Source organism: Falco biarmicus, chromosome 7, assembly GCF_023638135.1.
Source record: "Falco biarmicus isolate bFalBia1 chromosome 7, bFalBia1.pri, whole genome shotgun sequence".
Classification (NCBI taxonomy): Eukaryota; Metazoa; Chordata; class Aves; order Falconiformes; family Falconidae; genus Falco; species Falco biarmicus.
The window spans coordinates 63554328-63570711 of NC_079294.1; the positions used below are offsets into that span (position 1 = coordinate 63554328).

The following is a 16384-nucleotide window of genomic DNA, read 5'->3' on the forward strand; positions in this document are numbered from 1 at the left end:
AAATTAAAGGGAGACAGAAGAGCAGATTGCAGGTATTCATGCAAAAATATAGATCATACATGTTCTATGTCAGTCACTCTTCCATCTCCAGTGTTTTTTTTCAGCCAAGTATGTGCAGCCACCCGTACTTTTATTTTTAGAGTTGAGTTGTAAAGATACAGTTACTGCTATCATAAGTTTTTCCTAACTTAATAATTACCTAAAGATCAATAAATTTCAAGCATCTGACTTGTTCTGCTTTTCTAAAGCAAAATGTTGAAAATTTTCATACTTTCTTTTTCTTTAGGTAGAATTCCATGAACAATATCTTATTTCCTGACTGGCTTCCAGAAGAGTCATTCATACCTTATTTTCTTAGGTAAGAGTGGTTATAACTTGTGATAGTATGTTTATTTCCTTGTTATTTTTTTGATCTTGGGATTTGCCTTTTTGTTATTGCGCAGATGGAGAGGAAAAAAAAAACCAAAACATTTTTTAAATTGGAGAGGACACATTTTATAAATTATCTGGACTATTTAAAAACCTTTTTTTGCACATATGGGGAGAATGCCTTAAAATAATGTGATGTTCATGCTGCAGCTTCCATATAAATTTTATTTTACTAAGGCTGTTTAGTAAGTAGATTATTTTTTTAATATATGTATGCGCATACATGTGCATTGTTGTTGCTGGAAAGTAAAGTATTTTCATATAAACCTAGAAGTTCCATTTGTCCCAGGAAAAACGTACATTGAACTTTAACAATTTTTCAGGTTTTGTATTTAATGAGTTGGTAGCATTAATACTTGGGGATATTGTAGAATTTGTGTATGACAGTAATAATCCTAGACTTCAGGTTTTCATACAGAAGATTTTTGGGCTCTGTTACTCAGTTTTGGAGACCTGAATGCCAGTGCTTGGCAAGGATAGAATATTATGGTTTTGTACTGTAGGTAAAATTTTTATTAATCGTAAGACACCTTGTATGTATTTTGAAAAAGTTTCTGTCAGTTGAGAATGTTAGAATTGTAGGTAAAATCTGTATACACCTTTGTTTTCAGTCAAACATGGTGGTTTTTTTTTTTCTTTAAAGGCTATTATTACTCTGGATATTGTTCTTACTTCCAAAGATTCAGATGGCTGGTTGGGTAAAAGACCTTGAACAAAATTCTGTACTGTACATACCAGGTATGTTATTCTGTGTTGTGTTTCCTTGTTTCTTTTGTTTTTAAATATTTTGGAGGATAATGGGGGGGGTTGCAGCAAAATAAACATTGAACATTTAAGCTGCAATGTTTTACCTTCTTGAATTTTCTTTTCAAGTTTTAGTGCATTTGAAATCTGTTAGTGTGTACTGAATACAGTAATGGCTCCTTACACATCTTCTGAGATTTTTTTTTTTGTGCTCACTTATTTATAAGACTTTTTTAAGAATCTGACATTACCATGCCAACATGCTGTAAACTAAAGCTGTGCTTATGAGGACTGACTGCCATCTCTGCTAAGGACATACGGTCTAATCAAACTTCACAAATGCTTTTCTTTCCATTCAAGGTATTGGTTCATTAGCAAGTGACACTCATAAGCTTTTCTTTTCCAATAAGTTGTTTTTATACAATAAACATAGAAATTCTTTTTTCAGTGTAAATTTTACTCTAAAAGCCTAAACCTGCACCTAGCTGTTATGAAGTGTCTTGCTGTCCTTGCAGTATAAAAAAAATCGGCTTTCTAATGTTTGATTGGTTTTATTATTTTTTTTTTTTCACTTTAAGGCTCTGCATTTAGAGACAGAGCAACATGTTATATTTGAGTCATGCTTTTACCACTGTGTAACTAAAAGTTGGGATCTTGTTTGCCTGTCTTAACTGGTTCCTTTTCACAGCTTACCATGCTAATGTACTTCAGTATGTATTCAGGAGCTCAGAGTGTAGGGTATCTTCATGAAGATGTGTATCAGGATTTTCAAAAATACGCCTGATAATTTGCATTTTAAAATTACATAATTTATCACGATAATTTAAGAATGCAGATCTTGTGAACCCCTGCCTGAGTGCCGCTGTTCTCTTTGGCTTGGATGAACGCTTCAGCCTGTTCATATAAGAAAAATCATGTACTGGTTTTGCATAAGCTTTTTCAAAATGTCTCTCCACGTTGTAATAAACCTTCATATGCAGTAAGTCACTACTAATATGCAAGGCAGGTTTCAAGTAATATTTATAGGTATTAGACTACCGTTCACCATGGATGTCCTGCAAAAAAACACAGCTAACGAGCAAGGCTGTTAAGTGTGTTCTAGAACTTCTTTGTGTAACTGCCTGCTGTGAAGTTTAAGAATTAGAAGTTTGTGTTAGAAATTATCTGGTACCTTGAGAGGAACAGCAGAGCATACTTGAAATCCCACGTGAATTTTCAATTCAGAGAGTCAAAGTCACCAGATACTGCATGATCTGTTACGATAAAGGCAAGACTAGCCTGATTCACATAAAAGACTTGTAGTGATGATGGGACTGATCTTGTCTTAACTCAAAACTTGTTTTCCTAATGTGTAATCCTTAAATGTCTAAAGCTGCAACTTCTAATTGATCTGCTTTCATAAAAAAATTACAACCACCGTGCACGGTGCTCAAGAGCAGAGTCATCTTGACTAACCTGGGCGTTTTGCAATGAGTACAAAATGGAGCACTTTGGTCTTAAAGGTCTTACTTATTTTCTATGTTGTCATGATGCTATTTGTGCTGAACAGGTATTATAATAAAAACAGTTTTAAATGTCCCTTGTTACTTTTGTGAGCTCTTTGGAGCTGCCTTTTCTTCTAAGAACAGCATGTTTTCATCTTGTAAATGGCAGCTTGATCTTTAGGTTGGGTAGACCTTTAGTAGGCTAGCGGCACACTGCTGGGGACTTAAAACTGGGAAAGTTTTAAGTTCATGACCACACTGCAGCATACTGATGAGGACTGACGAGGTCAGAAGAATGCTCTCTGGTCGAATCTTGGTAACTTTTTCAGTAGAGGAAGCTGTTCCTCTGGTGGTACAAAGTCATGTTAAGTATTCTCATAGAATTGATCTGTAACATTGGTAGCTTATATGGAAAAACATCAGTGTGCTGGTATATATTATCTTTGCTGAAATACTTCAGTTTATCCTGAGAAAGACTCTGTTACCAGGTTGATAGCTTTAGAGCATTTGACCTCACCTCTTGCTGTAAAAGGTGTGCTTTCCTGATTCTCTGGAGCTAGCAGTGCCAGTCTTTTGGTGAAGGAGTCATGGACCTATGATGCACGGTGTGTTTTATGTGGTGTAGGCCATACTGTGCTTACAACATCTCATTCTATAATTTAAAACCAAATATAAGCCACAACTGTAAAACTACTTAAAAAGAAGAAAAACGTGTTTATTTTTAAATAGGGCTTGGATTTTTTAATCACACAGGGGCTACAACAATTACTGAGAGTAGTCTGATGAAAATATTTTTAGTTTGACATTTATTAAATAAATTGAATGTTAAAGAGGAAATACAGGTGTTAATCTGAAAGACTAAATTTTTTCAGCTGAAACCTGTGTTTACTGGCTCTGTAGTTCATGGCTCTTGGCGTAAACCTTCAGTGTTTGTGATGTGTTCTATAGTTCGTGAGTGAGTTTTGGATACTAAAATTCAAAAACTCAGAATGTAGCGGTCTATTTTATAATGGTGGAAAACGATCACTTGTGTGATCGTATGAATGAAATGTAATATGTTAGTAAGATCTTTGTGCTATTTTTACAAAACTCAATGGTTTATTTGTTCACTTCAGAGTGGAGAAGTTTTACTGCTACTAGGTGTTACCACTCTGACAGATACTAGATTCCTTTTGCAAAATTCTGCTGAGGTCAGAAGAACGCACTCTGGTCGAGTCTTAGTAACTCTTTCAGTAGAGGAGGCTGTTCCTCTGTGTGGTACAAAGCCATATTAAGTATCCTCATTAAAGTTTCTGTGAAATTACCATAACTGGATGCTACTTCTAGAATTGAAGACAACAAGAATGAACTTGAATGCAGTGATACATGTTTAGCTGTGCTGTAAATTATTTAAAATGGCCAAGACTCGCAAGCTGAAAATTTTGCGGTCATTAATGCTATGTAGTCTTCATATATTAAATTGTAGCTTCTAAGTGTTTTTTCTTTTTTTTTTTTTTGAGTAAAATGGGACATATAGGACAGAAGGAGATTTAATGGGCATAAGTAAACCTCTTTACCTGGTTAATTTCTTAGGCTTTGCGTGACTGATAGATGCCTCTTGGATTATTAAAGTCCAGCAACCATGTTGTTTCATCTACAAAGTGCCTGTCCGCCATTTTGAAGTATTTCAGTTTTGTGCCTCCATTTAATAGCAGCTGTTGGATCACATTTAAATGCATGTTTTGAAGCTCTAAATTTCCTGTTCATTTGGATATTCTACATGTTTGTGCCACTTTACTACTACAACTTTTTACTGTTTCCCCTTCCTAAAGGGATCTTTTTCCATATTAAGTTTCAAGTAAATTATATCAGCAAAGAAACTACAATTCTGTTCATCACAGCTTGCTTTCTACACATCTGAGTAGCTATCAGTTTGAAGAGTATTTAGAATATTGTAGAAAATCATGCACAGTATGGTATCACTGAATAGGTTCATTAATTTTTACATATTTGAGGCTATATGCCAAGATAAGTAGATTCTGAGAGATCACGAGAGAAGCAGTTTGCTTGTACAGGTTAGGAAGATAACTTGTGTGGCTCATGATAGTGGATGACTTCACACAGTTGAGATTTACAGTAAAATAAGGGGGTTTCATGAGTTGTAGAGTTTTAGGTCTTACTTTAATTCTGTTGCCTCTGCTTAAGGTAATTTTGATTAAATGTTACTGATGTGGATTGCCAATAAGCTTTTTCATAGTTAAGTTTTCAAATTTGGGCCTTACCCATACGTGGGATAACTTTGAGATATAAAAAACTTATTCCATATCAGTGTTAAATATTTTCACAGCATCTAGCTGATAGCACCTCTCAGTAAAAATGAGTATTTTAGTTATTTTTATGTGAAGGGCAGATCAGTTCGTGTAAGCATACTTTCATTTGCCCAATTTCTCTTTTTCAAAAACTTACAAAATTATTTTTGTTGTTTTGTTTCTCAAGGGATTTGTGTACAGGACTGGGTCTGACTTTCTTGGGTGGTTTGCACAGGTTCTTTGATAATAGGTTGCCTAGTGATACTTAAAATTATTTATTAAAATGTCTCTTGTGCCGTATGCTGTGATCTGCTGGGAATGTGCTTTTTGAATTTTATTTTATTTGAGGATAGGGATTTTTGTAATATTCCTAGGCTAGTGCTCTGGTTTTGTAGATCTTTAATGTTTTAAAATTATTTTAATTTTTTTATTTCAAGTGTTTAATATACCATTTTCCCTACAGATGTGTTGAGGAATTGATTTACTCACTGTAACCAAAATAACTGCTCTTGGTTGAAGCACTGGTAAGTTGTGTTATTCCTAATAACATTTTCTACTTAGCTTTTAAAAAAAAAAACAGCAACACACGTGGCTATAATGTTTAACTTGATGAAGTTTTTGGCTGGATACATCCTGAAGTTCCTTAAAGTGTGTCTGTGAGCACATGTTTCTAGAAGGTTCAGTTAGAAGGGCCACATGATGATTCTTGCTGGGCTCTTTAGGAGAGGAAGCTATACTTGGATGGTGCTCTCAACCTGTCTCACTGGAGAACAGCTTTCATATCTAATTGTAGGTCTTTGATTTTCTGTGATTTGACTCCGTATTTCATTTAGAACATTAAGTCACAGATTTAATGCTTGTTCAGAAGGATTTGGTACACAATGTCTGTCTCTACAGAGAAGTACTACACAAAATTTGGATAACAAATGGTGTGTAAGATATAGCAGGAAGAACTTGTCTTACAAGCGTCTAGTGTTGTCCTTTTATGCTTCTGTCAGGATCTGTGAGAGTCTGAGCACATAGGAACTGTTCTATGATTTTTCTGTTTCTGTTCATTTTTGAAGCTTCAGCTTTGCAGAAAATGGTATGTAATGCTGGTAACAGCTTCCTATATTAAACTGCTAGCATATAGACTTTGTTTAGGAATCATTCCTCATGGTGTCAAAATGCAAAATTGGCAGGCTTGAGTAGAAAAATTAATTCAGTTCTGTGCTGGATGAATATGGGGATAGGATTTTCTCCATTTTCCTTATCTAAAAGGAATTTGGTCCTGATGACCTTTTGCTGTCTCTGGCATGTTCTGTAACTCTTGGGAGCTGTCTCTGGAAAGACCCCAAGTCCTTTTGTCTTCCTGTCTGCTTAAAATTCAGACTCCTTTATTTGACATTTTTAATTGGGGCATCCATTGCGTTTTGTGTACATGAATTAACTTTTTTTTATTTAGTGGGAAGCTCTGTTCCTGTAGAGCTATGCTTTGGAATAGATGCTTTTCTTTAAAAGAGACAGTTTCTTGGAGACAGTTCTTTCAGTATGACATGCTACCTGATTGAGTAATGCCAGCCTCAGACTGCAGACAGCTTGAGAAAATGTGTTCCAGGATGCAGATATTCTTGTTTCAGTGGATAGATGATAGATAGTGATTTTTAACTGTCTGGTGGCTACGTGTGTTAGCAGAGACCTTCAGCAGCCATGCTTACCATGTACAAACTGCTGTCTATGCTGCCTTGGCTGCTAGAAAAGCAGCTTCTCCCTGTTTGTACTCTAAAGTCCCATGCTTTCTTGGGGTCTCTGTCTACTCATGTGATGTAGAAACCAATGTAGAGCTCTTTTGAAAGGAAAAAGGAGTAGTGGGGGTAAGGTGCAAACCTTGCTAGGCCCACATTATCGTGGCCTTTTTCTGCTTTTAGGTACAGCTCGTTTTGAATCAATTTTATCACTAAGACTACAGCTCTGAAGCAAAACAATAGAATTCACAAACTTTGAGCAATTCAGTTCTTAATGTGTGTACATGTGCTCAGTTTTGATGATCTTTGATTACTGTTTCATCTTCTTCTGCTGTGTTCTGTGAGTTTTATTACTTTTTCTGAAGTCTTAGGCTATTTTTCACACTACAGGTGTGTGTAGAACAGCATATTTCTTGCTATGTTCGAAGTAATTATTACTCCTTCCAGCTGTTCCTCAAAACTCTCCCTATGCTGTCCACTGATGCCTTTTTTCCTCAGTAACCTGCTATAATCTGTAAACATGTGATTTGTGTTCCATTTTTTGTATTAATCTGCATCTGTTTCCTACATCTTTCTGTGTACTTTTTTCTGTTTTCTCTCATTGGATTGTAAATTAGTTGTTGTCAGATCTGGTTTCTTGAGCAGGAGCCTGACTTTTCAGTTACAGACCAAGGAATGCTTCCACTTTCCTGTTTTCTAATCCTTACCCAATGTAAAGGGTGAAAGTGAAACTCTTAATTGGCTTAAAGAAACAGTTTTCTTCAAAATGTGTTTGTAAAAACATCCAGATGTATGGATCTTGAAAGATCTAGTATTACTGTCTCTGGTTTTGAAGCACTGATTTTAATTACTTTTTTTTGATAGAAGGGGCAAATATTTGAAAATGGGAGCCTTACTGCAGTTGGCATGCTTTATTATATAAAAATAACATCCACAAAAGAGTGCATAAAGTCACATCTTACTTGAAAATTAATCTCAAAACCTGGCAAACAACCTTTCTTAAGTAAGAATACCTGGTCTTACATGAGTTGTGCTTTTACTCCTGTGCTTGCTGAACATCTGATAGTGGTAAAAGCAGGCTTAGGACTGTCCAGAGTACTTAGTTACTTTTAAAGATGTCTTTTGGTGGACTTAAAGGTGGACTTTTGATGTCGGTAAAGGACAGGTCTGCTTTTCCCTCTGGTGTGAGAGTTACCAGAGATGTGTCTTGGAGAATAAAATCTTGCATTAATGAACTTCGAAGTGTAGAACTTCAGGTTTGGTTGCTCAGAACTTCCATTCTGTCCATTCAGCTCCCTCTGTTGGAGTGAATTTCCCTTTACTAACAGTATGTCATCTCGATTTTTAAGTTTAAGCTTCAGAGTGTGAGAGTTTTTCACTCTGGAAAACTTTGTAGATGTAGTGGTGTTTTAGGCACTTGCACTGATGCATGGGTGTGTTACATGTTGTTACAGGCCTTCAATCTCACACTTCAGGAACACAAGGTTTCAATAGACATGAAATAGCTGAAGCCATGTTTTTGGCCATAAGAGATGTCTTTTATTGCTGTGGTCTCTTAATAGGTAGAGCAACAAATAATTAGAAAAAAACTGAAGAGAAAAATTTTGTAAACTGAAGATGTTTCAAAACTGCTGCCTTAAACCTTTAGGCATGTTTGTGAATTCTGTCTGTTGACATGGAGTGTCAATATGTTACCAGTGATGTGAAGGAAACCTTGAAAGTATTACATGACTATGCAAGCCCCTTAATCGTTATGAGCAAAATACTGTGTTTGGAAACAAATACAGTAAATAGTAGATAATAGAAGTTTGAAAAATGGGATGATGCCTTATTGATTCTACAAAAGGAGCAAAAGGCTCATGTCATTAGCAAAAAAATAGGGTTCTTCAATGGCTACCTGAAGTATGGGATCACTGCATATGTCTTGGTGGAGGAGTATTTTTTTTGCAACATTATTGAAACCTCTTAAGAAAATGTGCCTTAATTCATAAGTAAACAACTGCTGTGAAATCTTTTAAAGCAAATGTAGATTTCACATGAAAAAGTGTACAGATTGCTATTAATATTTTGGCTGTTACTGTAGCATCTTTTTGATGTATGAATAAGTTACAACAAGGATTGTTGTAGCATGTTCTTAATTATAATATATCATCAGTTCCGTTTACTGCTAATTATTTTACAAGGTCAAGAGAAGAGTTTAACATGAATGTGGCAGGATTACTTGCAGAGTTTTGGTACAACCAAATGTAGGTGAACCTAGTAGGGAAACTTGCCCTCAAATTGCTTTTGGCAGATCTCATTAGTGTCTAAGGCAGGAGGCTAACCCAACTGAAAAGGGCCTTTCAAGGTTGACTAATATGTAACTAAATTACATTTTTGAGAGGTGGGGATAGCTGATACCAGTAATTAAATTTCCTTATGTTAAGACCGTTTAAATTATTTTTATACTTATTGTAAGAAGCTTATTTATGGGGTTTCTACTGTGCTCATGTCAGTACTTTGAGTACTTGATTGTGACAATAATTGACAACTCTGTGGTGACTTGTTTTTCATGTTTTGGTACCTCAGTCAAGGCATTAGCATTAAAAAAAATACTCAAAGTTTTAATTTGTCTTCAGATGCCTAACTGAATTTGAAATTAGGCTAATGTAACAATTGGAACTAAAAAACCCCCAAAAAACAAAACAACCCCCAAAACTGTTCATTCAGTTTACTATGGGGAAGAAAAAATATGTTTCAAAATATTTCATTCTATCTTAACTGAGGGTGAGTTGAATGCTTGAAACAAAGAACTTCTGCAAACTTGAATGCTCAATTTCTGGTTCTGAAAATGTGATGATCCTGTGGTTGAATACTATTACAACTATGTACATTGCACAGTACAAGGCAAAGTGAATTACCAGATCCTGTGTTCCACTTCTGTGTGCTGCTTCCATTGTATTTAAAACAAGGAAGTCTATAAAGTAATATGGAACAGGACATATGGGCAGTTGTGAAAGTCAGACTGAGGCTTGTTGTACTGGTTCCATTGCTGTTTGCTTTGTTGTAACTGGTTATTTTGAAATGAGAATGGGGAAACTGGAATGAGGAGGCAGAGACCACTAGATGGCTCCACGATTTTTGCTGTACTGTGGGTAATTTCTGCATCATGTGTAAGAATCTGCCCAGGATTACCAGGGGAACAATGTAGAGGTGAAGTTGGGTTTCAGACTAAAATGGGGTTAAAGCTATACACATTCAAAAGAGTAAATTGGCACTGGAGTGCAGATACTCAAAATCATGAAGACATCTAAAAAACCCTTTTTGTATGTTGGTCTCTTCTACACATAGCATTGTTTTAAAATTATGTTCTTAACACTTAATAACTTCCTGTACTTGATTTTTGCATGCTAGGAGAGTAGTAGAGGGGTTTTTTAAGTACATGAGCTTATTTTCTTGGATGATAGTGTAAAGATGGGGACACTTGGTTTGTATTTATCCATGTGGAAGTCATTTGATCACTTTGGCTCGTCACTCACCTGTGGTCTTAGTTGCTGTTACTTGAAGAGTACAGTTGGAATACAGAGCAGGGCTAGTATGGCGGCCTTGCTAAAGACAACTAGTGTAACGTTACCATTTTCATCTGACTTTTGACGTGTCCTTTCCCACCAGTAACTAAACCAGTCATTCTATTTGTTTATAATTGTGTGTTTGCTGTTGCACTGTATGTCTTCCATGAGCTGGGAAACTGGGTTAAGGTGGTGTTCAGTCACTGTCTTTATATAGGAAACCAGTTTTCATGTCTGTTACCTTGGTTTTGATGCATCTATGTCTTTGAAGAAAGGAGCATGGACAGTAGTTAAAAAATTTGGCTTATTATAATGAACATGGTTTTCCACTAAGCAGCGTCAGCTTTAGTAGGTGGGTTAGTCCAATAAAGATGGTTGCCAGAGCAAATATCTCTGATTTCCCACTATTGATTTCTCTAGTGTTTTAACGCTATGCAGAAATTTCAAAAGGAATTTATGGAGCCTGAAAGGGTTCTTGAACTTCTAATACTTCCTCCCCTACTTCTTCATAGTTTTGGTTAAAATTTATAATTTTTGACTCTTGAACTGATGATTTGACATTGTCCATGGTAAAAGTAGGTGTTCTGGAATGTGTAATATAGAATGCAGCATCAGTTATATGTTTAAACTATCTTCAGGGTGCAGTACTTGAATGTCTTAGTTTAAAGATATGATCTGTATTCCAACAGCATTTTTCTTTTAATTTTCCATAAAGAATCCAATCACATGAAGAGTGTCAAAAGGAGTCTACGAATGGGACACCAAGATGGCAGTTCCACTGTTGATTGAGAGGTTGAGGAAATGGACTAATGCATGAGTGCTGTGATATGTCTGTCCAAGAAAACGATGTTAAAACATGGACTCTCGTGTTATTAAACCAGAGAAGATCTGGGTTGTGATCATCCTATCAGAATGGACTTTGCACTTGAATTAAGCAGGGGACGGTATCAGTGGCTATCCAATGATGGATCTGTTTGAGGACTGGGTGGCAAAATTTTACTTCGGGGTTGTATGTGCATAACAGGCAAATTCATTTGGTAAGAGATCTGTTGCTACCCCTTTGGAGAAAATGTAATGTTTTTTCAAGTGACTTAATAAAAGGTTTTGGTTTCTTTCACACTTTGTGTTTGTCCTTTCTGGCTGGTATTTTTTTGTTTTTTGGTTTTTTTTTTTTTATTGTGTTGATGCTGAAGTGGGTTATGTTTTTTGGTTGCTGTTAAAGTGAGAAATACTTTAGCTGCTAAGCACTAAAAGGCAAGGTAAAATTTTGCGCTATACTTGATTTAAAATGTGGTTTTCGTTTGCAAATTATGTTCACTTTGCCATGACTTCCAATGAATTTTTATTCACTGGTTGGTTCACTCAGGTGCTTAATGTTAGGGGTTTTTCAGTACTTGGCCTATTGTCAGGGTACTTCTGCTGAACTTTCTGAAGTTATTTTAAGATGGAATTGATACTGATTGAAGGCTGAGTAAATACGACAATAAAGGAGTGCCTGAGTATTTTGTGTAACTTTTTTAGGTATGCTTGTTTGGATGTATATGGGTACAGAAACTTTTCAACAGATTTCCTGGACAGCATACTTCCTAAATGGTGTTTTCGGTCTTAAAATTGTTCCGTACAAGTGTCCAGTCGGCTTCACTGCTATTTAATGTAGACTTAGATGCGTGATCCTGTACCATGTATTTGATAAGAAAAAATTGAGTTGTTACGGGTACTGCTACAGATGACATGTTAACCTTTACAAATGAATTTTAAAATGGTTCTAATGTTCAAAAATCAATTTCCTTTCAAGTTTCTTGGGGATCAGGTAGTTAAACTGTAGCCATCTTCCTATGTATGTTTCACCTGAAATTTTTGGCTGTCTTTGTTTTATGCTGGAGGGGCAAGATGACAAAGGTGGTACTGATCTAACTTAGGTGTTTTCTCCTAAAAACAAACAAAACCCCATTGTGTATATTTAACCATGTGGCTTGCCCAGTCTTTGTAAATATCCATTTTTACCATGATGGATTGTTCATACCCGTTTAATCCAGCCATTTTGATGATGCATGCTTGCTGAAGTTTGGTTTTGCCATGTTATATGGTGGAGTTGGGTACTGGGACCAACCTGAAGGGATCCCCGTTCAGATGAGTGGATTTCCTTAGCATTACCCTGGATTGCTTGGAATGGTCTTGCATTGTGTTCAGGTGCAAGGGGTTGTCTGTAAATAATCAGGAAAATGACATTCTTTAAAATGGGCTGTGGCAACAGAGCGTTCCTACCCAAATCCATTGATGTGGGAGGATGATAGGTTGTTGGAGGATGTGCATGGCAAGTGTGTGGAGGAATTTGAAGGGGACTATCTTGGACCTACTGGTAGAAGCCAGTGTTGTCAGGCTGTTGGGATGCTGTGCCATGGGTGTTCATAGAAACCCAAACTAGCCTGGTACCCCTTTCCCCCCGCAGTGGTCCCCCAATGTCCGATTTCACTGTCTTGTTGTGTTGCTTACGAATACGCAAGATGTCCTTGCGCTTCAAGGTGTCTGTTGCTTGTGGGAAGACAACGGGTAGTCAGAATACTAGGCTAGGGGATCCTTGGGTCTCCTCCATTTCCTCTCTGATGCATCGTCTCCACACTAGGATATTGTATTTGAGATACTGCTTGATTTCCAGTTCTACAGCTCGGCTATTGTACGGCTTTAAAATTAATTTGTTGTGTTAAAATCTCTTAATGCCCATTAATGGGTTAAGAAAGTGAAGTAGAAATAACCCTTTTAATAGTGTCAGCCTTGTTTTGCAGTAGTGCCTTCACATAACTGATGGAAATTGTGTAGCTGTTGGATTTTTGTTGTTGGGGAGAACCAGCAGGGAGGCGCTGTTGAGCTGGCGGGTGTTACCAGTGATGCAGGGCTTGCTTAGGAGCGGGTGACGCTTCTGTCCCAAGCTTTAAGCGCAAGTGTTGGGTGACGAATGGAAGAGCTATTGTCTGGGGATACTGCCACTGAACTGAAAAAAAGCTACCCCTTGGGTGGGGTGACCCCCAAGGTGGGTTGCTGCTGGCTGCATGGCTGGCAGCTCCACTTCCATTCTTTCAAAATGGCTTGTAACAGCACCACTTCCTGTCCAGGGAGGAAGTAATTTTAGCCCAGGCACTGGAATATTTAGCAAATCTTTAAAACAAAAGGCACAAATTCCATTTCTTTCTGGTTTCAAAAGGGTGCCTGAGCCACATGGGGTTAAGGTGCCCCTTCAGCTGGGGTAGTTGGAAGAAGCCAGGGCTGTGGGGGTAGCAGGCACCCTTTAGGTGGAGGCTATCTCTTTTTTTGGTAGAAATGAAGGGGTGGGTCTATGGTACATCACCTGAGTTGTGGGGTAAATGTAGAGAGTGTCAATCAAAGGCAGAGCTCAGAGCTGGGAAGGAGCTCTAGATGGCGGCTGTGCCTTAGAGAGAGCGCGCTCAGCTCCGTGCCTTCCCCAACACTTTACGCAACTTTCCCTAACTTTCGGGCAGCCTCAGGGGGCCCCCACAGCCCCTTGCCTCTCCTAGGCACTAATCGGGGGCCGAGCGGACCTTTTTCGGGCAGAAAAGCAGCTTTTGAGGGCTCCCTTTTCGTGCCTTGCTGGAAAGAAGAAGCCGTGGAGAGAGCCCAGGTCGTTGTTTTTCCAGCTTAGAAGCCATGGCGTACCTCCATTTTTGTGCGCTCTCCTAATGAGCTTTTTCCCCCGGACATTTTTGTACTAATTACCGCTTCTTTTGCTTTATCAGCAGCATATTTTTGGGATTAGAATATATATTTTTTTTCATTCTCTGAAATTCGTATTTTATCGTTATAACTCTAAATATTTTGGATCTAATGTTTTTCCACTACCCGAAACTAATATCGACTTGGTCCTGGTGGCGGTGCATGGATCAGGTAGGTGAGCAATTAATAATAATAATTTTTAGATTTCTGCTGTTTTAAATACTTAGATTTTCGACCGATTTGAGCTGTATTGGGATGACGCAATAAGATACAGAGATTATTTGCATCCAGTGTTACTTTGGGAAAGTTTGCAGGATGCTCCTCTACTGTGTTTATTCTCGGATTTTTCTTCTAAAAACGATTATTTGTTTTAAATCTCCGTTTTGCCGTGTTGATCAGTGTTGTGTATTGTTATAACAATATCATTGCAGCGTCAGGACTTTGTTCCTGATAATGAAAGCCAGTGAAACGAGCTGGGACCTTACCTTTCTTTCAACTTTTGACAGTAAATACCTGGGCACAGGACTTCAAAGCAAACAGACACCCCTGACCCCCTCTTAATATTTAAGAATAAAAAGATGATGAGAAATAAGGACAAAAGCCAAGGAGAGGAGGGTTCAGTCCACAGCAATGCATCGAGGTATGACCTATCAACTTTCTTTTTTTTTTTTTTTTTGTAAAACCTGTGAATACACTGTTTACTTTGACAGCCTTGGATTACTGTCAGTGCTTAATACAAAACATTTTACTGATTTTGCTTCCTTTTTAAGGAATGACCTTGAGATTGTTAGCATGCCACACCCTAATTTTTTTTGGTAGCAATTTCTGAAAGTTGTGTTGTGACTTAAGGGCCCATGTCAGAGTCAAAAGGTACTGTACCTTTATTCAGGGGAGCCCTTTCCTCTGTATTATGTTTTTCCAGCTTTTGAATTTCAGTTTTTAGGTTTTTTGTGCTGTGAAAAATGACCTTGTCGGTTTAGCCATTGCTGCATTGCACCATTTTACATACAAGGCAAATTTTTCTTTGAAGAATCTCAGAAGTCTAAACTTTAACTGAGGGCCATACAGAAGCCTGGTGTAGTAGTAAATTATAGTAAATAGACACAAGAAAAAGTTACATGAATGAAAAAAAGCTCATTTTAAAATATAAACTGAAAAATGCCTGTTTGTCTGATACCCCTTACTTCAAATTTTATTTGAGCTTGTAGAACTTTTGATACTGTTTAGGTATTTTAGAATATTTTTATACAATTTAACCAGACTTTCTCCTGCTGGGGATAGCATTTTGTATCATAAAATATACACTGGTACTGTTAACAAGAGGCTCCAAATGCTTTGCTTGTTTGTTTAATGTATTTTTGCTCAGAGTGTTTTTATTTACTTTTGTTGAGTAATGAGATTCTTTACAGATTTTTATAAACTTAATCTTGATGTGGAAAAAATGCGAAATACTGGAAATGTTTGTTTGCTGGGAATGCAGAAGTATAATTACTGGATTGCTCATTTTGTATTTAAAGGGTCGGCTTTTTCAGAAATTGGAAATTAAACTATATGCATTTTTTTCCTAGTTTGTAAATACAGTTGAGTTTTGCATTTTGTTAATTTTAATTGAATTGTGGCCTGTTTATTTTTCTCTGGTGTTGTCTTCAGTAATTTTTAACCAACATTAATAAAAAAGAATTCTGAACTGTCTGTTGTATCACATGTGCTCTGTGTGATGTTTGCAGGTGTTTGAGTAGTATTCTTGATGTCCAGTATTTAACCTTCCTTAAACACACAAACATGAAATACCGTGGGAGTATATATCTATTATCAAATTACTGTACCCTTCTAGTATAAACGTGGATGGTATTCTGGATGTATTAAAATTGCAGTCAAATTTTAAATCCTAAAATGGATATGGGTAAGTTTGTTTAATTTGAAATTATTATTAACTAAATTAGCCTCAGGGACTGTTGGAGCATTACATATAGCACCTGTACAGAGCTTTTATAATGCAGGTTTAAAAACACATCAGTCTTTCAAACAGTGTTACCTTTACTGTAAATACGACACACAAAATATTGCTGGAAAAGCCAGGCTTTTTTTAGAAATTACTTACGAGTTCTCTTACTTAAATCTTCATGCTTTTTTTTGAAGTGCACATTATCAGCAAGAGCAATAATGGGTATAATTTGTTCAGGAAATTTAAATTAAGGTATTTTATTGGTGTTAGAAATATCATGCTAAACAGGAGGTGTAATTGGAGACATCTAGCAGTAGTTCCAGAGAAAGAAGACCTTTGGGGTTTTTGTCCTTAGCAGTATTAACATATGCATGGTGTGTCTTTATGTGTGCTTTTGGTGTTTTGGTTGAAAGATTTTGTGGTAATTGATCAATTTACATGTAGCACCTGTTGTGTGAGATCACCCTTTTCCCCCTTTACAATTTTTTTTTTTTCT

At 36.8% G+C, this 16384-nt stretch overlaps 1 protein-coding gene across 18 annotated transcripts in view; it reads left to right on the top strand.

The window, feature by feature from the left end:
• CHD2 (chromodomain helicase DNA binding protein 2) overlaps positions 1–16384 on the top strand; it is a 94729-nt gene that overhangs the window by 27355 nt on the left and 50990 nt on the right. For 11 of the 18 annotated variants that reach the window (XM_056346580.1, XM_056346578.1, XM_056346577.1 and 8 more), the window contains exons 2-6: positions 287–358; positions 1073–1167; positions 5409–5469; positions 10933–14114; positions 14450–14583. In XM_056346580.1, coding sequence (XP_056202555.1) covers positions 14522–14583 — 62 coding nt within the window. In that variant the 5' untranslated portion in view covers positions 287–358; positions 1073–1167; positions 5409–5469; positions 10933–14114; positions 14450–14521. The other 7 variants (XM_056346586.1, XM_056346592.1, XM_056346596.1 and 4 more) reach the window with 4 other exon arrangements.